This window comes from Clarias gariepinus, chromosome 28 (genome assembly GCF_024256425.1).
Source record: "Clarias gariepinus isolate MV-2021 ecotype Netherlands chromosome 28, CGAR_prim_01v2, whole genome shotgun sequence".
Lineage (NCBI taxonomy): Eukaryota > Metazoa > Chordata > Actinopteri > Siluriformes > Clariidae > Clarias > Clarias gariepinus.
Window position 1 is genome coordinate 4,221,413 of NC_071127.1, and position 24,548 is coordinate 4,245,960.

The window sequence follows — 24,548 nt, forward strand, 5'->3', positions numbered from 1 at the left end:
CTGACTAATAATTTATTGTTATTTCTTTAAGAATTTATAACACATGTATGCGTGCACACATCGTTTTATGTGTTTCAAAAAAAAATTTTTTCTATGCCTCTTCATTTCATTAGTTAGCATTAGCTAGCAACACAGCTACATTCTCTGGCAACTTTTAAGGTGGAATGTTTCTGTGTATTTTACTCAGTGCAGGAGTTAACAACATCAATCACTCAACTCACTTTAAGAAAACTATGGCAACTTAAACCCTGTTTCTCCTCCCTTAGAGAAAAAAGTGACGGAGTGTCACTAAGCTACAGTATAGATGTGAGCATAATTCCTCACACACTCTCTCTCTCTCTCCCTGCTCTACACAGAAACACTGCTCTGTCACGATTTTTTTTTAAGGTAAAGTGCTGAACCCTGATCTGGAGGAGGGTCTAACACATTTCTTTTGTTTTTTAGGAAAATCATGTGACCGTCGCAAAAAGGACAAATCTGTGGAGACTTATGTGATTGTCCTTAATGATCAAAAAGTGAATTTTACTGCCACAGTTTATAAATCCTCTACACTATTGAGGTAAACTGCATGGGTTTAATACTGCTTGTCCACTAAACTGTTTCTGTAACACAGATCTGGCAACCCTGTTCATAGCACATAAAAAAGGACAAACTGAAAGGACATTCAGTAACTAAATGAACTTTTAACTCTAAGACAAAATAAAAAGAATGGTTGTTGTGTCCTGTATTGATTTTAAGCTTTTGTGTCTTCTGTCATGTGACTCTCAGAGAGATGATCTTACGTTAGTTTCTCCAGTTTACAGTCAGGATTCTCCAGTACAGCAGAGAGACACTTCACTCCTGAGTCTCCTAGTTTATTAGACAGATTCAGTTCTCTCAGGTGTGAGGGGTTTGATCCCAGAGCTGAAGTCAGAGCAGGCCAGTGTCTAAATGATAACCAACCCTCCTTCAACCTGCAGAGACACAATGACACACACTTCATCAACACATTTACATCTTGGTTTATTATTTTAGTTTTAAGATGGTGAGTCTACAAAATGGTTCTCTAACAGACTTATAGTGCACTATACAGGGACAATAAACTTGTTTCTCCATAACCTTTGTTTAATTACACTAGACATTTATATAACACTATAGATTTATATTACTGCAGAATCAAGGAAGTAGTCTGAATCAGGGTGAAAAACAAACACAATCATTAATTTAAACCAAGTCATACTAATTTTAGGCCTGAAGTGTTACTTTTGAGGAGAATCAAAACTCATGTCTGTAATAAATAATATTACTGACTAATCATTTATTACTTAATACAATTTTACAGTAAATAAAATACAGTACAGTACTGTGTACTTAGACACATGTACATAAGTACTGTAAAAGCGAAGATGACTTTTGTACAGTAACAAGTACCACAATGGGGTACAAGGTCAGCTGAAGGTTAAATGTGTGTTTAACTTTGTGATTTAAATATCTGACTCCAAGACATTTAATTAATTATCTAATAATGTAGAATCTTTAAGTTATTGTTAGAAGTGTAATATATCAGTTTTATTTACATATGAGCTGGTCAAACCTCTGCTTCAGTCTCACTATTAGAGAATGTGTCTTACTGAGGAGCAGGTCATGTGACTCTCAGAGAGATGATCTTACCACAGTTTCTCCAGTTTACAGTGAAAATCCTCCTCGCTAAAACTGTAACCATTCAATCCTGAGTCTCTTCGATTATTAGACAGATTCAGTTCTCTCAGGTGTGAGGGGTTTGATCTCAGAGCTGAAGTCAGAGCAGCACAGCCTTCATCTGAGACACCACAATTATACAACCTGCAGAGACACAATGACACACACTTCATCAACACATTTACATCTTGGTTTATTATTTTATTTTAAAGATGGTGAGTCTACAAAATGGTTCTCTAACAGACTTATAGTGCACTATACAAGGAAAAAAATAAACTTGTTTCTCCATAACCTTTGTTTAATAACACTAGACATTTATATAATACTATAGATTTATATTACTGCAGAATAGAGCTGTGCGATATGGACAAATGAAACCTATCACGATTTTCTTGAACAATATTGCGATTTCGATTTTGACACACACAGACATGTTTTACGTGTAAATATGAAACATTTTTCCAAAGGAAAGCAAGTAGATATTTATCAAAGACCTGGAACATGTCTCTAAAACAGACATAAGGCAAAAAAAATAAAAAATCACCTAGTAAAGGTGTAACAAAATGTCTCTAGAACAGACCTATGGCAAAAAAAGTAAGTGTGTGTGTGTTAGGGTTGTAGCTGACTTTAAGTATCAAAGAAACTAAGGCACACTGTTATGCGCTAAAACGCCTCCCTGCTACGGATTGCACCCCCCACCCCCGCCCCAATGTCTATCAAATATTATATTAGAACATAAATTCATGGGTTTATGATTTAGAAAATGCACCAAACGAACTTGATTATGAAATTGGCAATATAAAAAAAGACATAAATTATATATTTTTTTCATATACAACATGTATATTTTTATATTGCTTATTTTACAATCAAATTCTTTTGGTGCAGTTTGTAAATAAACATTCTATGAGAATTTGTATTACGTGTCTTTTAATTTTTAGGTTTTGTATTAATTTGTCATGTGCCTAGGGTTAATTATAATATAATTGGCAATAATAATAATACTATATTTGATAATAATGATAATATGAATTTTTGATTGTGGTGTCCTAATATATTTCATAGAGATTATGTGGGGGGGGTGGGGGGGGGGAAATCCCTGGCAGGGTAGCATTTTAGCGAATAACACACATTAAAATAAATAGTTATACAAAAACACTATGTTGTGCAACTTAACTTTCAGAACTAAAAGTATAAAAATGTACAGCTGAGGCACATAAGCATTTACAAACAATTTCTGTTGTTTTCTTTTGCTAGTTTCTTCATCTCTTGGCTGATTTTTATCGCTCATTTCCATTTTGCAGCCGCAACAGAACGCTCCATCAAATAAATACACAGCTAAATGTTTGCGTCTCTTTCCACTTTTTGGGTGACGTAAGCGCTTCTTTTTCGTTGGTGTTTACTGGCGGCATCCGGATTTGTCAACAAATAATTGAGCAAAAACATAATGAAAGCTTTTAAAATAAACTAAAAGAAGCTTCGAAGCAGAAGATTTTGCCTCAATCATTTTTTGTAATCGAATTACTCGAAGAATCGTTTCAGCCCTAGTGTGTGTGCATGCGTGTGTGTGTGCATGCGTGTGTGTGTGCATGCGTGTGTGTGTCCCTGTTTCTGCAGCCTATTTGTCGGTAAGCTCAGTCTTCTGTTCTCGCGCTCTGTTTAGGTGTATTTACACCGCAATTTCAACACAATTTTAATTAATCGCAGTGTTTTATTTACATATAAGCTGGCCAAAGCCAAAACGAGGAAAAATAAAGTATCAGATTTCTATTAACAGAATAAGGATTATTTAAGAGCTCTAAACTCCTCCCACTGTCCAGAACATTCTGTAGAGCTTCAGAAACCTGTTCAACACATGACACCTTCCACACGCTCATGTGCGTGAGAGAGAGCATGTGTTGGGGGCGTGGACTTGTATGTAGATTACCATGACTGTCTCCCTGTGACTAGCGTGTGGGCGTGTCCTGTCTCAGGCCATTATCATATAAACAGACTGTACCTCTTATTGGATTTATACAGATTACATAAACTGAGAATATTTGTATTTAATTTAACTTCATTTAAAAGTACAGTATATAGTTTAAGCTTTCTATAGATATATTTCTCATGTCTGTGTGTGCAGTATTCACGGTGTTTCAGTTCATTTTAGCGACGCGTTTTAGAAAGATGTGAGAGAGCGGAGACTGAGACTAACCTACCCATCGCCCAAAGATGTAACTCCATATCAGTCCGGTTTTTAATTATACAGTGGAACCTCGGATTACGAGTAACGAGGTTTACGAGTGTTCCGCAAGACGAGCAAAGATTTTTAATACATTTTGACTTGAAAAACGAGCGTGTACTGCTTCTTATAACACACGTGTGCGCGCGCAAGTAAAGCAAAAGAAATTCTCAATACAGAGGTTAAAAAACATTTTCTTCTTTAGCTCATAGTGGTGTGTGTGTGTGTGTATGTATGTGTGTGTGTGTGTGTGTATGTGCCCAAGCGTAATTTGACACTGTGTTTCTGAAGGGGGATTCTCACACACAGCCGGCAAACACACACACGCGCGCGCAAAACACACACACTGTTCTCCGAAGAAACTCAGCTCAGAGGTAAGGTGACGGTTTGTTTGTTTGTTTGTTTTACTTTACAGCAGTGATTCTGTTAGTTTGCGCTCACACGAGTGTCATTAGTGATGTTTATTGCTAATTTTTAGATTAAACAGTGTAGCGGGAGAGTGACGTTGATTTATGACCGCTGTTTACAGAAGTGTAGTCCAGTGCGGGAGATGCATTGTGGGTAATGCAGTCCCGTGTGTGTGAACGCGAATGTGAGATTTAAGTTAGGATATATAGCCTGAGTTTTGTTCTTTAGTAGTTTTTTTAGTTGGATTTAAGTGCAGGATCCACCCGAAAGTTTGTACTATAGCCCGACAATGCAGCAAATAAAAGACCAGGGGGAATCGAGCAGTTTGTCCATCTCTTTATTACACGAGCATGGATTAACGGGCTGTTACGCTGTCGCGAGCAACATTAAAATAAAGCGGAGAAGCTTTAACAATTTAGAGGAGAACAGCAGTCTTTCCGTTAATGTGTGTGTGTTTAATTTAGACGAAAGGAGAAAGTTTAACTGTGTAAGATGAAAAGGGGGAGACAGAAGGGGCTGAAAGCCAGAGTCTCCACTTACTCTAGCCTGACACACACACACACACACACACACACAGCGCCTGCGCGCACAAACAGAAAGACTTACCTGTCCTCTTATATCCACACACAACATGTCTATTGCTACTGAAAGCCAGTACAAGCTACAGTTAGCAGTATTAACCTCACAGTGTGTCTAAATTCAGCAGACAAGATTAATAAACAATAACTTTAAAACAGAGCGTATCTGATACTCAATGTATTTTCTGATGGTCACCATATAAGTAGAAAAGCACCTGCTGCTGATCATGACAGATATTATTTAGGGATGCACCGCTACCACTTTTTTGGAAAACGAGTACGAGTACTTGCATTTCAGTACTCGCCGATACCGATACCGAGTACTTAATAAAAACATGATTTAAATTTACAGGTAACAGCTTTAGTTTTAAATTACTTGTGTTAAATGCGCTACATTTTGAGCCTCCTCTGGACAATTTCGCTGAGCACAATTTGCAGTCTGCCTTTGTTTTGTTGTCTTCATTCACTTTGAAATAGTTCCACACGGCTGACATGTCTCGCCTTGCCTTCTCCCCGCTCTGAGCTGCAGCCGGGGACTGGGGGCAGGCACTCTGCGCTTGTGATATACATTTACATTTACATTTAGGCATTTGGCAGACGCTCTTATCCAGAGCGACTTACAAAAAGTGCTTTAAAGTTTACATTATTGGATACATACTTACACTGGGTTAACTAGGTTAATAACTAAGTACCATTAGTCCAACACAACTAAGAAGAGTTTTTTTTTTTTTTTTTTTTTTTTCGGGGGGGTTAGTCCAAGTACTGGAGAAACAGATGCGTCTTGAGTCGTCGTTTAAAGATAGTCAAAGTCTCTAATGTACGGACATCCAGAGGAAGTTCATTCCACCACCTAGGTGCCAGAACAGAAAAGAGCCTGGATGAATGCCGCCCTCGATCCCTGAGAGATGGTGGGATGAGGCGAGCAGTGCTGGAGGATCGGAGGGAACGTGGTGCAGTGCGTGGTGTAATTAGCGCAGAGAGGTAAGTGGGTGCTGGGCCATTTTTGGCTTTGTAGGCAAGCATCAGTGTTTTGAATTTGATGCGGGCAGCTACAGGAAGCCAGTGCAGGGAGCGGAGGAGTGGGGTGGTGTGGGAGAACTTGGGAAGGTTAAAAACGAGTCGTGCTGCTGCATTCTGGATCAGTTGCAGAGGACGAATCGTGGACAAAGGCAGGCCTGCCAGGAGTGAGTTGCAGTAGTCCAGTCTTGAAATAACAAGAGACTGAACAAGCACCTGAGTAGCCTGTGAAGAAAGAAATGGGCGAATTCTTCTGATATTGTAAAGAAGAAATCGACAAGAGCGAGTAAGGTTAGCGATGTGTGGGGAAAATGACAGATGATTGTCCACGGTTACCCCAAGATTGCGGGCAGTGGTTGAGGGAGTGATTTGGTTGTTGTCCATGGATATCACAAGGTCTTGACCTGGAGATGGTGATTAACCTCTTACACGCCGCTTAAACATAGACATTTCTCAGACCGTGGTAATTTTAACGAGTACGAGTACTTTAGAAAATGTGGTATCGAGGCCGATACCAGATACCGGTATCGGTGCATCCCTAATATTATTATACACATATCTCACATCTGGTAAATACCTAATTACAGTATAGCAGCCCCTATATCAGGAAAACTAACAAGCACTTAATGTGATCTAGATATTCTTACCAGAGCTATAGTGTTATTTCTTTATGGACCAGAACACTTATCAGACACACGTGTGTACACACAGTTATCTCAGGACCGGTAACACACACACTACAATTTATCACTGATGTTATATGTTTAAAAAAAAATAAATGTTTCTATGCCTCTTCATTTCATTAGTTAGCATTAGCTAGCAACACAGCTACATTCTCTGGCAACTTTTAAGGTGGAATGTTTCTGTGTATTTTACTCAGTGCAGGAGTTAACAACATGAATCACTCAACTCACTTTAAGGTAACTACGGCAACTTAAACCCTGTTTCTCCTCAACTGGAGTAAAAAGTGATTAAATGTGGTGCCGATGCACTCCGACAGAACTACAGCTGTGATTCTAACCCATAACAGTCCTACTGCAAGCACCAACACACACATTTAAACATAATGATATATATATATATATATATATATATATATATATATATATATATATATATGGGAGAAACTGAGTCCCGAGCTGGAGGAGGGTCTAACACATTTCTCTTGTTTTTTAGGAAAATTGTGTGGACCTCACAAAAAGGACAAATCTGAAGAGTGGGATTGTTTTATAAGAATTGACACAAGCTGTACACACACTACAGAGACTCATGTGACTGTCCTTAATAATCAAAAAGTGTATTTTACTGCCACAATTTATAAATCCTCTACATTATTGAGGAAATCTGCATGGGTTTAATACTGCCTGTCCACTGAACTGTTTCTGTAACACAGATCTGGCAACCCTGTTCATAGCACATAGACACAGATGTAGTGAAATAATCCCCACTAACAGAACTAAGTTTCATCTCTGAGAATGTCACTGCTGCTTTTAAACCCTGCAGCTCACACAGTGCAGTTAGTTTGTGTTTAGGAGGAGGCGTCGCAGTTATTCACAATGATAATTTGACTATTGTACAAAAACACGGACACAAATTTAATTCATTTGAAATTCTTTATAGTAACATAAGTGTATTTAACTATATTAAGTCAGCTCAGTCGATCCCGCTAATTGTCATTTACAGACCTCCAGGGCCGTACTCGGAATTTCTTAGTGAATTTGCAGATTTCCTCTCAAACCTAGTCATTTCTGTAGACAAAGTGTTAATTGCTGGAGATTTTAATATTCATTTTGAAAACCCAGAAGACCCTCTGAGAACTGCATTTATGTCTATACTGGACTCGGTAGGAGTAAATCAGTGTGTAGTAGGACCCACTCATAAAGCAGGTCACACTTTAGATTTAATAATATTATTTGGATTAAGTATAAGAAATTTATTCACAATACCACTATCTGAAGTTATCTCAGATCACTATCTTGTCTCATTGCAAGTGTGTCACAATAATAATGTACACACAGCGCCGCGCTACCGTATGAAACGTACATTCACATCAACTACCAAACAGAGTTTTATCAGTAATCTCCCAGAGTTCCCAACTTCGATTAGATCACCGTCTGACCCCACAGAACTCGATCAGGCGACTGAATATTTAGAGTCGACATTTCGCTATACCCTAGATAATGTAGCTCCAGTCAAAAGAAAAATTATTAGAGATAAAAAACTTGCTCCCTGGTATAACGATCACACGCGCACTTTAAAACAGACCGCTCGGAAATTAGAACGTAAATGGCGTCAAACTAAATTACTAGTATTTCAAATAGCATGGAAGGAGAGCATCCTGAACTATAGAAAAGCTCTTAGTGTAGCTAGATCAACATATCTCTCCACTCTTATAGAAGAAAATAAAAATAATCCTAGATTCTTATTTAATGCTGTAGCCAAATTAACCAGAAATAAGACCACTGCAGAAATCTCCACAACAACATCATGCAATAGTGAGGACTTCATGAACTTTTTTAATAATAAAATTGTAAATATTAGGCATAAAATTGAGGTTTTGAAACCGAACAATGTAATTGATGCAGATGTTAATCTAGCCATGTCAGACCAGAACCTAGAATACTTTACTCCCCTTGAAGAGAATGAACTAATTTCACTCATCTCTTCTTCAAATTCATCAACCTGTACATTAGATCCTGTACCGACACATTTTCTTAAACAGATAGTACCAGCAATAATAGAACCCCTGTTGAGAATAATTAATTCTTCACTCAGCATTGGATATGTTCCAAAATCTTTTAAATTAGCAGTTATCAAACCAATAATTAAGAAACCTGACCTCGACCCCTGTCAGCTGTCCAGTTACAGACCAATATCAAACCTCCCCTTTATCTCTAAGATCCTGGAAAAGATAGTAGCGGAGCAGCTATGCTCATATATACATAGGAATGGCATACATGAACTGTATCAGTCAGGATTTAGGCCTCATCACAGTACAGAGACGGCGCTCGTTAAAGTAGTAAATGACATTCTATTGGCCTCTGATCAGGGTTGTGTAACTATGCTTGTATTACTTGACCTCAGTGCAGCTTTTGACACTGTTGATCACGCTATTCTTCTTCACAGATTAGAAAATGTAGTGGGAATTAAGGGTACAGCCCTCTCCTGGCTCAGATCCTATCTGACCCATCGTTATCAGTATGTAGACTTAAATGGTGATTATTCTGCATGTTCTCTAGTGGAGTTTGGCGTTCCGCAGGGTTCAGTTTTAGGTCCACTGCTTTTTTCCCTTTACATGCTTCCTCTGGGCAACATAATCCGTAAGCATGGTATTAGTTTTCATTGTTATGCTGATGATACACAGTTATATGTCTCAGCAAAACCTGATGAGAAAAAACAGCTTACTAAAATTGAGCAATGTGTGCAGGACATAAGAAATTGGATGCTAACTAACTTCCTTCTGCTAAATCCGGATAAGACAGAAGTTCTAGTCATAGGACCGCATACAGCTAGGAGTAAAATTTTAGATCATACCGTAACTTTAGATGGCCTTTCTGTTCCATCAAATGCAACAGTGAAAGACCTTGGTGTGATTATTGATTCCAGCCTTTCATTTGAAGCACATGTAGATAATATTACCAGGATAGCATTCTTTCACCTCAGAAATATTGCCAGAATAAGAAATTTATTGTCGCTAAACGACGCAGAAAAACTAGTTCATGCTTTTATCACCTCTAGGTTGGACTATTGTAATGCCTTACTGTCTGGTTGTTCAGCTAGATGCATAAATAAGCTTCAGCTAGTCCAAAATGCAGCAGCGAGAGTCCTCACCAGAACCAGAAGATATGAGCACATCACCCCTATCTTATCTTCACTCCATTGGCTCCCTGTGAAATTTCGCATTGATTTTAAAATACTACTCTTGACATATAAAGCATTAAATGGTCTCGCGCCGCAGTACCTGAGCGAACTGCTAGTGTCTTACGATCCGCCACGCCTACTTCGATCAAAGGATGCAGGCTGCTTGTCAGTACCGCGTATTATGAAAAATACAGCTGGGGGCAGAGCTTTTTCTTACAAAGCCCCAAAGTTATGGAATAGTCTTCCAAATAGTGTTCGGGACTCAGACACAGTCTCAGTGTTTAAGTCCAGGCTAAAAACCTATTTATTTAGCCGAGCATTTTTATAAATAGATTTGCCATAGGTAAAGGAGCAGATCTGGGGGACTCATGGACGTAGAGTATTATGGTAAACTGGTATGTTTGGATGCTGTCTTCCTCACTCTCATTGATCACTCAGGTTTGCTGACGGTGAGGTGATTGTTTGCTTTACATGTCAGGAAGCCCTCATGTTTGTGTTTCCTTCTGGCTCCTCCCTTTTAGTTATGCTGTCATAGTTAGTCCTGCCGGAGTCTCTGCTTGCACGCTACAGTTAATATACATTCACATTATACATTGTGTGACTGTGACCATACCTAACTGCCATCTCTCCTCTTCTTCTCTTTCCCCCCTCTTTCTTTTTCCTCTCTCCTCCTGTCCCCCCCTTTCACTCTTTCTCTCTCTCTCTGTCGAGCTACACATGTCGTTCCTGAGCTGCCAGTGATCCAGACTCCCTCTGCCCTCCGGACCTGTCTGACCCATCCTGGTGCCCCGCTTCTGGCTGAAGATCTCGTCACATGGATGCCCCGTGTGTCTCTCTGGGATGCGTCTGGTGTCTGGGAATGATTCTCTCTACCTAGAAAATGGTTCTGGCCTTGACTGGTGTTGGCAACTGTTTCTCTGGGGACTTGACAGTTCGATAGTTCATGACTGGAACTTCTTACAAGTCTACCTGGGTCTTCAATAACTACCTGGACTCCATATTAACATCAATTAACATCAGCTATTATAGCTGAACTGCCTCCCACCCTACACACTGTATAAATGCAGATCATTTACTGCTTTCTGTTTCACCCAGATGAGGATGGGTTCTCTGTTGAGTCTGGTTCCTCTCAAGGTTTCTTCCTCTTACCATCTCAGGGAGTTTTTCCTTGCCACTGTCGCCCTCGGCTTGCTCACCAGGGACAAACTGACCATTTTGATTCATACAAATTCACATTTCATACAAACCTAAATAATTCTTTTGACTATGTAAAGCTGCTTTGCGGCAATGAAAATTGCTAAAAGCGCTATACAAATAAAATTGAATTGAATTGAATTGAAAATTGTGTCTCAGCTGCAGTTTGTGTGATTAGTTACAGTGTTGTAGTAAATTTCACAGTCATTTCAGACACACTGCAGTCGCATCAAGTCAGGTTTTGTGCTGCAGCTTCTCACATACGTACATCTGACCCAAAGACTCTGTGACAAATCATCAGTGTGCAGTGAAAAGAAACAATCTTCCTCCTCAGGACATTGATGATGAACCTAAAACCTCTGCTTCAGTCTCACTATTAGAGAATGTGTCTTACTGAGGAGCAGGTCATGTGACTCTCAGAGAGATGATCTTACTTCAGTGTCTCCAGTTTACAGTCAGGATTCTCCAGTACAGCAGAGACACACTTCACTCCTGAGTCTCCTAGATTATTATTCCCAAACAGACTCAGTTCTCTCAGGTGTGAGGGGTTTGATCTCAGAGCTGAAGTCAGAGCAGCCCAGCCTTCATCTAAGACATCACACACACGCAACCTGTAGAGACACAATGACACACAGTTTATCAACACATTTACATCCTGATTAATATTTACTGTGCTGTTTTTGTGCAGATTCATCACACTTAAATAATCCAGATGTTCAAGGTTTAATATTAAACAAAGATTACCAAATAGAAAAAGCAGTTTTAAAATAATGGTCATTTTTCATATCACACAATGACACACACTTAAACATTACATGTTAGTTTAATATTTACTTTAAAGATATCTGAAAATGATTTTATTATTCAGAATGTCACGAGGATTTAATATCACCTGATTATTCTAATTAACAGTGTAATTAATAATGATAATACTGAGTGTTATAGTTAGTTTCTGACTTTTTAACTTAGTTCATAACTTAGCAGCTGTAGCTGAACCGAGACCAGTAGACTGACAATGAACTTTAATGTGTGTGTGTGTGTGTGTAAGAGAGAGAGAGAGAGAGAGAGAATCTCTCTATTAGACTTATAGTGCACTATACAGCGACAATAAACCTGAACCTGCACAGCCTTTACTTATAACAATACAGGTTTATACTGTTACGATAAGAAAAACAGCTGCTTTCAGCTCTGCTGCACCGCCGGAGCTCCACAAGTTACAAAGCCGACTGAACTGCAGCAGAAGTGCGTCCTACACCAGAAGACCAGAACATTAACCTCAGCTACAGTGAGGATTCTCCAGTACAGCAGAGACACACTTCACTCCTGAGTCTCCTCACATTTAGTTCTCTCAGGTGTGAGAGGTAATACTTGTTGTTAAGATGATGTGTCTGTCATGTTGGACAGTCTTCCTTTTCTTCACCAATCCCAAGATATTATTAACATACACCAAAGTATTACTGCTGTTATTGAGATTTATCTACATTAAGTGCACTAGAGCTACAAAAGTATTGATGTTTTAAGTTAAATGTAATGAGTTAGGTTTTGTAGAATTTATACCTGTTTAACAGTATTTTAATACACATGTACCTAACTGTAGGTCTGTTTAATAATAATAATAATAATAATAATAATTAATTAGTGAGTAATATGTTTGCAAAAAAATGTCAGTTAATAAAACACCGAATAAACTATTACCTGCTGCTTTTAGTGAGTTATTGTGACTCAGAGAGATGATCTTACCACAGTGTCTCTACTTTACAGTCAGGATTCTCCAGTACAGCACAGAGACGCTTCACTCCTGAGTCTGTTAGTTTATTATCAGACAGGTCCAGTGTCTTCACAGTCAGATGCAGTTCTCTCAGATTGGAGGTTTCTGAGTTGAGCACTGAGACCAGAGCTTCAGCACTTCTCAATTTAATTCTATCACACCTGATACTAAAGGAAATAAAATAAGACATAATGAACTAACACTAGTACAAATGATCAAACAGATCCTCAAAGCTTTCACTGCACCTTCTCATTTTTATAAACACCAAAAGCACAAACAGCAGTTAGACAAAACAGATAAATGCTGTAATAGTAATTCACAGTCAAAGCGGCTCAGAATCGACTTGGTGGGAGTTTCAGCTTCATCATCATCTCACACACACACACACACACACACACACACACACACTGTATAAACATGGAGCATAAGATTCAGACAGATTGGGAAGTGAGAGTCTGATGTAACTAAAAGTTTCATTCAGTGTTAGATTTATCTGAACAGATTAGACATTAGATTTGTTCTGTAATTAGTGAGATACTGAAATGATAACCAGGCCAGGTGTGAAGGTGATTAATGTTTATGTACAGTACCTAGCATTAGCTAACAGGCTAACAGGGTGTGTGTGTGTGTGTGTGTGTGGTTGAGAGACAAATAATTACAAAGAACTACAGCGTGAAATAGAACAAAAGTTATAACGTCAATGCAACATACAGTGAAACCATGAATTTCATCCTGAACTCTCTCACTGCTCTAATTTACACTACAGTGACTGGGGTCTGTTGTGTTCGTTGTGGATAAACAATAATTAATTATGGCGACTCCTGGGTGGAGCTGAGCCCCAGGCTGGTGGAGGGTCTTCAGCAAATTACACCCTTTTACACTCAAACATTCATTAACCCTAGCAAATCTGAAGCACGGATTTACAGTATATAGAAAAAATATAAACAATAAAATAAGAAAAAGGAAAGTGATGTGTTTCTCTCATAGTTTTTGCATGTAAAAACACAGCAGTGAGACATTAGACTACTTAAAATGATCCAAAAGTGAATTTGCCATAATTTTGCAAAATTAAGCAAAATAAACACTGGGGATCAAAACATGACGAACGGTAAACAGAACAGAGGAAACTACAAGAGACGCAGGACAACAAGCTGTAAGAACACAGAGCTTAAATAATGACACTAATCATGAACCAAACCAAACATACGTCAGCCCGACCGCATCTTTTTCGAACTGCTTGCTCACGCACCGTTGGGGGCGGAGTAACACACTCGGAGGAAAGCGCTAGTCGCTCCTTCTGCGTGCGCGAGCTCACAGACGCCCCTGATTGGCTGTAGAGCCGTAATTAATGTGGGAGCGCGAGTACCTCTCATCCCTCCCCCCTGAGAGAGCTCGGCCAATCAGCTCTCTCTGTGCCTCCGGCTGTGAGAGGAAAACAGCATTACCCGGGGTTCGAACCAGCGATCTCCGGATGATAGGGCGAGCGCTTTACCACTGCGCCACTCGGAGGCCCAAAAAATAAACTAACACACATTTAATGCGATAAACAAACAAAAAAAAGCACAGAAAGCTACATATGTAAGTTGAACTACTAGTAATGCACCAAAATGAAAATTTAGGATGCACTTGGCCGAAAACCGAAAATGAAACTGAAAATGGCTTCTTTTACAAACTTCTAAATGTTAAAACATGCTTACTCTATATTTGTATTGCAATATATACAGTACAGGCCAATAGTTTGGACACACCTTCTCATCTATCTGTCAATGTGTTTTCTTTATTTTCATGACCATTTACATTGGTAGATTCTCACTGAAGGCATCAAAACTATGTGTAGTTATGTACTTAACAAAAAAAGGTCTCCACAGTCACCGGACCTGAACCCAATCGAGATGGTTTGGGGTGAGCTGGACCACAGAGTGAAGGCAAAGGGGACAACAAGTGCTAAACACCTCTGGGAACTCCTTTAAGACTGTTGGAAAACCATTTCAGGTGACTATCTTTTGAAGCTCATCGAGAGAATGCCAAGAGTGTGCAAAGCAGTAATCAGAGCAAAGGGTGGCTATTTTGAAGAAACTAGAACTTAAAACATGTTTTAAGTTATTTCACCTTTTTTTGTTAAGTACATAACTCCACATGTGTTCAGTCATAGTTTTGATGCCTTCAGTGAGAATCTACCAACGTAAATGGTCATGAAAATAAAGAAAACACATTGAAAGAGTGAAGGTGTGTCCAAACTTTTGGCCTGTACTGTATATTCTTTAAGAACAAAAGTTGTTTAGCTTTTTGGCTGCAGAGACGGTTCCTCTGTGCCGAAATTTCGGTGCACCACTATTAACTACATAAATTTTTCTTTCGCAGATGTGAACATTAAATATCCAGCATTAAATATTAATACATATTACATATTAATTGTTGACATTGTAATAAATCACAATGTCAACAATCTTCCTCATTCTTTTAGTCACCAAGGCATAAATTTAAGACTTAAAACATTTTGTTTCCCTCAAGTGACACTGTTCACATATTTAATACCTGCCCTTCAGTCTTATTCATTCATTCATTCATTCATTCATGTGATAGTTATTCTCTTACTTAACTATTTATTCACATTAACACCACTCTGTATCACCTGAAGCTTAAAACATCTTAAAGTACATATTTATCAAAGTGTTTTCGGTTTCTCTCTACAGTAGAACAAATTTATACAGATTTACTTACATTGCTTTTCTGGATTCTGCAATCACAGGCATCACCCTCACAAGAACCTCATCTGTTATCTTCTCTGGACTGATATATTTATTCAGGTCAAATTCCTCCAGATCCTCTGCTGATGTCAGTAACACAAACACCAGAGCAGACCAATGTGAAGGAGAGAGTCTACTTTGTTTTCCAGATTTTAGGTAGTGTTGGATTTCCTCCACTAGAGAATCATCACCCAGTTCATTCAGACAGTGGAACAGATTGATTAATTTCTCTGTAGGTAGATCTTCACTGATCATCATCTTAATGTACTGAACTGTTTCCTCTTTGCTCTGTGAGCTACTTCCTGTCTGTGTTACTAAGTCATGTAAGAGTTTCTGATTGGACTCCAGTGAGAGACCCAGAAGAAAGCGGAGGAAAAGATCCAGATGTCCAGTCTCACTGTTTAAGGCACGGGTTATTGCACTAATGTGCATCGTAGATTCAGATAACTCCCCCGAATCAAAGGACTCCCCCGAATCAAAGGACTCCCCCGAATCAAAGGACTCCCCCGAATTAAAGGACTCCCCCGAATCAAAGGACTTTTTTGTTTTAATCGAATTTGCCAATTCTGAAATTATCTCAGGTTCAGAGAACATTTCTGATTTAAAACGCATGTCTAAATCATATGCAATCTCTGGTTTACAAATCTGATTCTTTTTAAGAACATTTCTCTTTTCCCTCATGAACATCAGGTGCACATACAGAGCTGCGAGATGCTCCTGAATACTCAGATGAACAAAGCAGTACACTTTACTCTGGTGAAGCCCAAACTCCTCTCTGAAGATCTGCGTACACACACCTGAGTACACTGCTGCTTCTCTCACATCAATGCCACACTCTCTCAGGTCTTCTTCATAGAAGATCAGGTTGTGTTTCTCCAGCTGCTCAAAAGCCAGTCGTCCCAGTTTGAGAAGCATTTCTTCATCACTCTCCTGCTTCTCTGAGTACTTTTCTCTTATGATGTTTATCTGAATGATGAGGAAGTGTGTGTACATTTCAGTCAGAGTCTTGGGGATCTCTCCACTCTCTGCTTCACCCAACATTCTCTCTAGAACAGCAGCTGAAATCCAGCAGAAGACTGGGATGTGACACATGATGTAGAGGCTTCTTAATGACTTCAGGTGTGTGATGATGTCATTGGCCAGGCTCTGATCACTGATCCTCTTCCTGAAGTACACCTCCTTCTGTGGGTCATTGAACCCTCGTACCTCTGTGAATCGATCGACACACTCAGAGGGGATTTGATCAGCTGCTGCTGGTCGGGAGGTGATCCAGATGAGAGCAGAGGGAAGCAGATTCCCTTTGATCAGGTTTATCAGCAGCACAGGCACTGATGCTGATTTAGTTACATCACACACACTCACTGTGTTTTGGAAATCTAGAGAGAAACGACACTCGTCCAATCCATCAAAAATTAACAGAACCTTTTCCAAACTGGACATTTCTATTTCTTTTGTTTCTTTAAAAAAGACATGAAGGAGCTCCATCAGACTCAGTTTCTGCTCCTTCATCAGATTTAGCTCTCTGAAAGGAAGTGGAAATATAAGGTGGACGTCCTGATTTGTTTTCCCTTCAGCCCAGTCCAGAATGAACTTCTGCACAGAGACTGTTTTTCCGATGCCAGCAACTCCCTTTGTCAGAACAGTTCTGATGGGTTTGTCTTGATCAGATAAGGACTTAAAGATGTCATTGCATTTGATTGGTGTTTCCTCTGATGTTCTTTTCCTGAATGCTGCCTCCATCTGTCTCACTTCATGTTCTTTATTGATGTCTCCACTGTCTCCCTCTGTGATGTAGAGCTCTGTGTAGATCTCATTCAGGAGTGTTCGGTTTTCCTGATTTATTATCACGTCATTTAGACACTCAAACTTCTTCATCAGATTTAATCTGAACGTCTTCTGGAATTTATTTAAGGCAGCAGATTCTGGGTCGTGTCTGTGACAGGGTGAAGTAGGAAGACATGGTGAGACATGGGGTCTAATTATTAGAGTGTAAATAAGTATTTTTATGTAGTTAATAACACCATAGAGGTTTTTTACACCACTGTGTCAGTGTCACAGTCATGTTGTTGGTGTTGATCTTACCCTGTATCTGTGATGATGTTCTTTCCTTTTCTATCTCCTGCCCTCTGTAAATTCCTGGGGGAAAAAAATCTGTTAAAGACAATACAATTTTAACTTTAACTCTACTTTTTCCATCATTCTACATACAGTACTTCTTATGCTGTACAGAGCCCTTGGAGGCCTGGAGCCTAGCCCCAAGTTTTACAGAATTATTTTGTATGAGTACAGTAACATTTAGAGAACACAGTGCTAAATACAACATGACTTAGTGGTTAAGACTGTCTCATTGCACTTTGAGGTTCTGGGTTTGATTCCCACCTGTCGGTCTGTGTGCATCGAGTTTGCGTGTTTGGTGGGTTTCCTCCCACCGTCCAAACACATGCAAATTAGCCTAATTGGCATTCTCAGAATTGCCCGTAGTGTGTGAATGAGTGTGGGTGTGTTTGTGTCCTGCGATGGATTGGAACCCTATCCAGGGTGTACCCGCCTTGTGCCCCAAGTCCCCTGGGATAGGCTTCAGGCCCCCCATGACCCTGAATACAAAAAGCGGTATAAAAGATGAGACAATTAATATTTCTCTTCTTAAATTATGAAAATATCAAAGCCAAAAGCTCTAACTGTTATCAAAATTACATAAAGCTTGTTTAGATTGTGAATTATGAGGTTGAGTGATTGTGAGTGAGTGACTGTCTCATCAGGGACTCACAAAAATGCTGATGTGGCCCAGTCAGAGTTTGAGTTTAACACACTGTTTTAGTGATATTGCAGCGTTAAATTGAAAATATGATTTATTGTATTTAAATATTATTAATCACCATACGTCTCTATCATATCAGTTTAATTTACGGTACTTTATTGAGGGCGAGACAGATGTACAAGTCCAAAACACTGCTTTTTTTTTTGTGTGTGTGTGTGTGTGTGTGTGTGTGTGTGCGCGCTTGCCTTCTGGAGCTTTACCACTGTGAACAACATCATGTGCAGTGAGTTATGTTCTTATCTCAAGAAGCAGGTATGGATGGTAATAAAAGGATTTCAACCAACACCTATATCTAAAACTGTCCATTTTGTCCATTCTTTCTAAAAATAATGACGTAAATGTAATCGAGTTCTTCCTTTTAGAAACACGCATTATGTCTGTGTCGAACGTACTGATCCTCTTTGGAGAGTAAATAAAACATGCTTCTTTGTTGCTTGTCATTGACTCCTGGTATGTTTATTGGTCAACAAACCTTTCCAAAAAAAATTATTGGATTTATTGCCATTTTGAATAAAAATAAGTTTATTACAATTTAAAATAAAATGTTTTGTGAAAACACCGTGTCATCATTATTATGAAGCCTGTATAGGGATATGTCTCATATCATAGTCTTGTCTCTTCTTAACTTTTTACTCTTTAACTGCATGTTTTAAACACATCGTTTCACAATGAACAGGTTTGAGCTTTTTTTCTACATTTTTGACCGAGTTAAATTATTCTTGGCATGTAAGTGTCACGCTTATGTTGGTGGTGTTAATCTTTCTCTGTATCTGTGATGATGTTCTGTTGTTTACCTTCTGTTGATTACTGGTAACACAAAAATAGTCACTTTAATTTATCTCTTTATACTACAATCTAAAGTTTATCCCTAATTTATTCATATAATTCCGTATGAGCGTATTAGCATTTAAACTACAGAATGCTAATGACAACATGTTAAAATTATTGTGAAACCCGAGGAAAAAAAATGCCTCTGTTTAAATTTGATGTTTTCTGTGTATTCTTTTCTACATGACTATTAGGAATAATAAAAATAAAGATAAAAAAAAAGATGCACTGATTTATCAGCTGTACATCGGTATCAGCCGACATTCAACATTGTTACAGTATCAGTCCATCGGCAAATAAGTTAACATTCACCACTGGCAGAGGCCGATGTTTTTCTGTTGTATCACATCAGTTTTGTGCTGGTTACATGTTGTATAGTTAACTGTGGTCTGACTGAGACAGCAGTAGGCGACCCAGCTGCACCTCGACGAGAGATCAAATATAATACTATAATACTATAATACCACCCAAATCAGCCCTGTTGGAATGACATTGTAACGTGGCATGGTGTATTGAGGGATGAAGAGCCAGGAGCCTGTACATAGCAGTAGGTTAGCCGATTAGCATCAAGAGCTGATAACACATTAATTTAAGGGTTTCCACACTGTATCATTATTCTGACAAAATAAAACATCCACACGAGTCTCGTTTCCACACCACAACATTCACTACATCATACATGACTGGAATATAGAATATAACAATCCTTTCCTACACTGATCATTATAGAGGAAAGTTCAGTTTACTGTTTACTATGAATTATCATTTTGAGCATCTGTATCAGTATCAGCTCAGTATCTGACAATCTGTGCATCCTCAATTACATCATAAACAAACAGTGTGTTTGACTTTAATTATGGGATGTTACCTGTGTACAGATGGGGAGTCTCCACTTTTAAAGTTATTAGGAGGCTCCATAGACCCATCACTCTTCATGGAGACACAAGTGGGTGCTGATGAGTCTGATCTCTTTACCTGCGGTTTACTGTAAAACATTATAGAGGAGATATGAGACAGAATGTAGTTGTATATAATAAAATAAAATCACAATTGATTTCTTCGTTTGTGTAGTTAAATTACACTCCTGCATTTCAAATAGATTTCAGACAACAAGAGGAGCCATGATGACGCTGCTATTTTATTTTAACTATTTTAAACACAATCTAACATCTGTTTATTATATTATTAATGATAAGAAAGAAAAAAAAAGTTTAAATCAGGGACATATAAGAATGTTGATGTTGATAAGGATGATGATGTCCCGGGCAGAGTTTAAGTTTAACACCCTGTTGTAAACCATGATTGATTGTATTATAATATTAATAATCACCATACGTCTCCATCATGCTGTAGTTTACTCTACTGTACTCTGTGGAGAGCTAGACATACAGTAGTTGATCAATTGGAATGGTTATTACCGTCGCGCTCACCGCCGCGTAAAAACGTCAGCGGGCAAAATAAATCAGTTGCATTTCGAAGTCATTCGTAAAATGGCCGCCAGGTGGCGCAAAGTGACATTTTCGCTCGTTGCCGTAAATACAACAGTGACCGTTATACAGCGTATCTCTGTATCGGTTTATTGTTATTTAAGTTCTGGATTATTTCAGGTACTTTAAACACATTGTTGGGTTGCTCATGTTGGCTCATATGAGATGTAGTTTACAAATGAACACCTGGTTGGGTTATTTTGACCCAACAACTGGTTTATTCATTATTCTTTCCTTTCTCCAAATATCAGCCTGCAGAATGTTTGAAATATTACTGTTTATTGTGTTACAGGTGTAGTTTTTAGAGTTGTTTAGGCAGGAATGCGTGTGTATACAGCTCAAAACCTCCATCAGTTATTAAAGATAGCATCTATTTAGAAAACATGCCCAGTGATTTCGGAGCTTCAGGAAATCTCCTGGCGCTCTGCGCATAACACCGGGCCAACTCATGTCGGAAAGAATTTATAAACGGTTTCTAAATGTGGGCTATTGTTTTTTTACTTATAATATTTGTTAATTTAATTTAAATGAGGTTTGGGCTCAGGACTTCGACTCGGCATCGTGATTCTCCTCTTTAATTTACTCCATAGTTTTAATCAGCGCTCAGCCGCATGCATGGAGTTTTCCAGAGCGCACCGGAAGAAGTAGACTAATGATTATGAACGCGTCGGGAAAACAGCAAGCAGACTGACTCTGACCATTAAAAAAAACGTTTGCGTTCATTTTCTGACGCGCTCAAGTTCACCAAAAACAATACAGAGCAGCGCAGCTTACAACACTTACAAAATCACAACACTTACAAAATCACAACGTTTTTTCGTTATTGTGAGTGCGCTTAAATAAAAGTTGAGTCTTATAAAGGCATGTAGTCTTATATAGTTTTATTATATAGTTTTTGCACATTAATCTGACAGTTTTTTCAGCCTGTCACGGCGTGCGCCCAAATCAATATCGCTCCTCGCTCACTAGTTAGGCGGCCTCTCCTTCAGACATGCGAAGCAGCGGGACCGCAGAATTACACATGACTGGTGAGCTATCGTTGCTATCGTTGCACCCTGCGCTATAAAATACTCTGGGTTTGTTGGGTTAAAGTGGATTTTACTACGCGCTGTGTATGCAGCGCGCGTGCAACAACGCGGAAGTGCGGCATGCAAGCAGGGCAAATGGAACGCGCCCAGGGGACTTCAAAGGAGCGAGAGGTGGGAGGGGGGCGGTACGGCCATCCGCGGAGAGCAGAGTCAGCGCGAGCAGACGGATGGCCATTGCACTCACACCGCGTAGTAAAATCCACTGTAACCCAACAAACCCCAATCATCACCAGCCGTGCCTTATTCCGTCATGTCATGTGGGCATTATAAGCTTTGTATTGAAAACTTCTAACTAAAAAGTGGCAGCTGGCACGCCTAAAAATAGACGCAGGTTAATTTTTAATAGTCTAAATAAAAACCCTCCGATTTAATTTCCTATAGTCTAACCAGCGCTCAACCGCACGCATAGTTTTCCCGAGCGCAAGGAATTTTTTTGTGCTAAATAATGTTTATGCAGTATAAGAATTCCTATTAATCCTGGGTTGTTCTGCTTTACAATGCCAGACAACATTCAAATACAAATGATTCACCCTCCCCAGGTGTGAATCGGCTGTTCTCACCTATACATTCAGAGGAACTGAAATGCACTTCTCCCTACTTTAAAAACCTCTTGAATCTGAGGCTCTTCTGGAGACTTTCAGTGATTTTAATTTGTGTAATTTTAATCTCCTGGATTCTAGATTCTAAAGTTGACATTGTTACCTTTTTTAATCATTGGAATGGAAGAACTTGTTATTTTCCTTATGATAGCATAAATTGCATTGTTTTTAATCAGTCTATACACAATAATATTCTTTGGTATTTTTATTTTTTATTTTTTTTAAACATGTATGGGGGCTATCTTGGTTCATTAATCTCCGTGCCTGGTTTAGGTTTAGTATTCAGTGCGCATCTGTTATATTACAACTATCATAACACTCAGATACCTTTTATTGGGGGTTAAGTGACTGATGTGCCTAACATTTTTCAGCTGAGCCTTTGTTTCACTGAATAATCAACCACCGCGACACCCCCCTCTCTCTCTCCCACACACACACACACACACACACACACACACACACACACACACACACACACACACACACAGAGCCGACCAAATCATTAGCACCTCCCTCCCCCAGCACAGCCATTTACTTTCTATCCATTTACTTACATCTGAACTGAGTCGTTTGGGTAACATGGGTCGAATAAATCTACTATAAATTTAAAGAACACAAGAAATAAGATGACACAAATCCCTACACGCTTTTTTTCTAATTACAAGTGATAAAATCACAAGGCTCACTGTGTTAACATTTATTGTGCTTAAATTTGATCCTAATAAGATTTGATTTAATTTGAATTTTAGAACAGTGGCAGCTGGAACACCTAAAACAGATGCAGGATTATTTTTTTATAATCTAAATAAAAATGCTTTTTTAAACGTGGGCTATTGTTATTTACATGCAATATTTGTTAATTTAATTTAAATGGGGTTTGGTCTCCGGAATGTTGAGCATCAGGATCCTCTTCTTTACTTTCCTACGTAGAATCAGCGCTTAATCGCACACATTAAGTTTTGTAAATTCGTTTAATGTTTAATAGTAAATAATGAGCCCCGTTGCGCTGTACCACCGCTCGGAAAACCTTATGAAATACAAGTTAAAGACAGTTATGATGATCTGCCACGGCGTGCGCGTGTGATGGGTGTACGCCCAAATCTACTATAACTACTCCCTCACTCCGTAGGCTCCCTGAATAGGCAGCAAAGGGACTGGAGCCGCCTATTTGTGCCGGCTGGCGATAATTAACGTTAATATGATCTCGGGCTTGCTCCGCATTATAAAAGCAAGGCGCGGAGTTTTGTCTGAGGTCTGGGAAGTACGTGATGTAATGGAGAATATAAAAAAAAGCATGTCAGTGGGGAGATGTGACGCGGCCCAGGCGCTTTAAACAAGGACACTAGAATTCCGCCCTTTGATCTCCGCGCTGAGGACAGCGCGAGAAAGAGCTGCGCGAGCTCCCGCGGCATCTTCACTCCCGCACCGTGCCCGCCCTCGCAGCCCCGCTGCCGAAGAGGAAAAGTGTGGTTAGGTTTTTGCGTCAGCGAGAACTCGCGCCGGCCATCGACAGCGGGAGAAGCGCTGCCTCCGCATGCTCAGTTCTGCCACTCCGCGCACCATCACTTATCGTCAGCTGTGTGCCCGCATGCCAGTGTGGCACAGCCCCCGGAACTGCACATGCACAACCTTTATCCCATTCTTTCCATTCTTCCTCCTTCAACACTTTTCTTCCCCATTTTACCTAAATAAATTACCCTTTCCCCGTAAGACCTCGCCTCGTGTCCGTGCTTTATGGTGCCGCCCGTGCAACATGGGTCGAATCCGTTACAGATCATAACAGTCTACTGCATTTCATTCTTATAATAACGCACAAACACAAGCGGGGCTGAATGACCAACATCAGCTGACGCAGTAGAACGTCCTGACAATGTTATAATTTTTATGGTCATTTATTTTAGTTAATAAATCTACTATAAATTTAAAGAACACAAGATATAAGACGACACAAAACCCTACACGCGTCTTTTCTAATTACACGTGATAAAATTTAAAGGCTCACTGTGTTAACATTTATTTTGTTTAAATTTGATCCTAATAAGATTTAATTTAATTTAAATTCTACATTTGTATTGTCATTTTAGTTCTGTGATTATAAATTTGTTTAACTACAATGTTTTACTTGATTTTATCCGCTACTACGTGCAGTTCTAAAACTCTGTATCATTAATCCAGCAGAGAATGAACTAAGGCATGAGGCGTCAGCCTGTAGTTATATAGCGCCACTCAACGGTAAAAGCCAGCAAACGCACAAAGC

The 24,548-nt window shown here is 39.2% G+C and overlaps 1 protein-coding gene across 5 annotated transcripts in view; it reads right to left on the reverse strand.

Moving 5' to 3' along the window:
• LOC128515924 (NACHT, LRR and PYD domains-containing protein 12-like) overlaps nt 1-24,548 on the reverse strand; it is a 32,974-nt gene that overhangs the window by 566 nt on the left and 7,860 nt on the right. For 2 of the 5 annotated variants that reach the window (XM_053490187.1, XM_053490185.1), the window contains 5 exons: nt 19,986-20,102; nt 17,554-17,622; nt 15,446-17,404; nt 12,697-12,891; nt 11,391-11,567 (listed from right to left, as the gene is read on the reverse strand). In XM_053490187.1, coding sequence (XP_053346162.1) covers nt 11,391-11,567; nt 12,697-12,891; nt 15,446-17,404; nt 17,554-17,622; nt 19,986-20,102 — 2,517 coding nt within the window. Of the gene's footprint in view, nt 1-782; nt 1,822-11,390; nt 11,568-12,696; nt 12,892-15,445; nt 17,405-17,553; nt 17,623-19,985; nt 20,103-24,548 lie in introns of all 5 variants that reach the window. The other 3 variants (XM_053490188.1, XR_008356718.1, XM_053490186.1) reach the window with 3 other exon arrangements.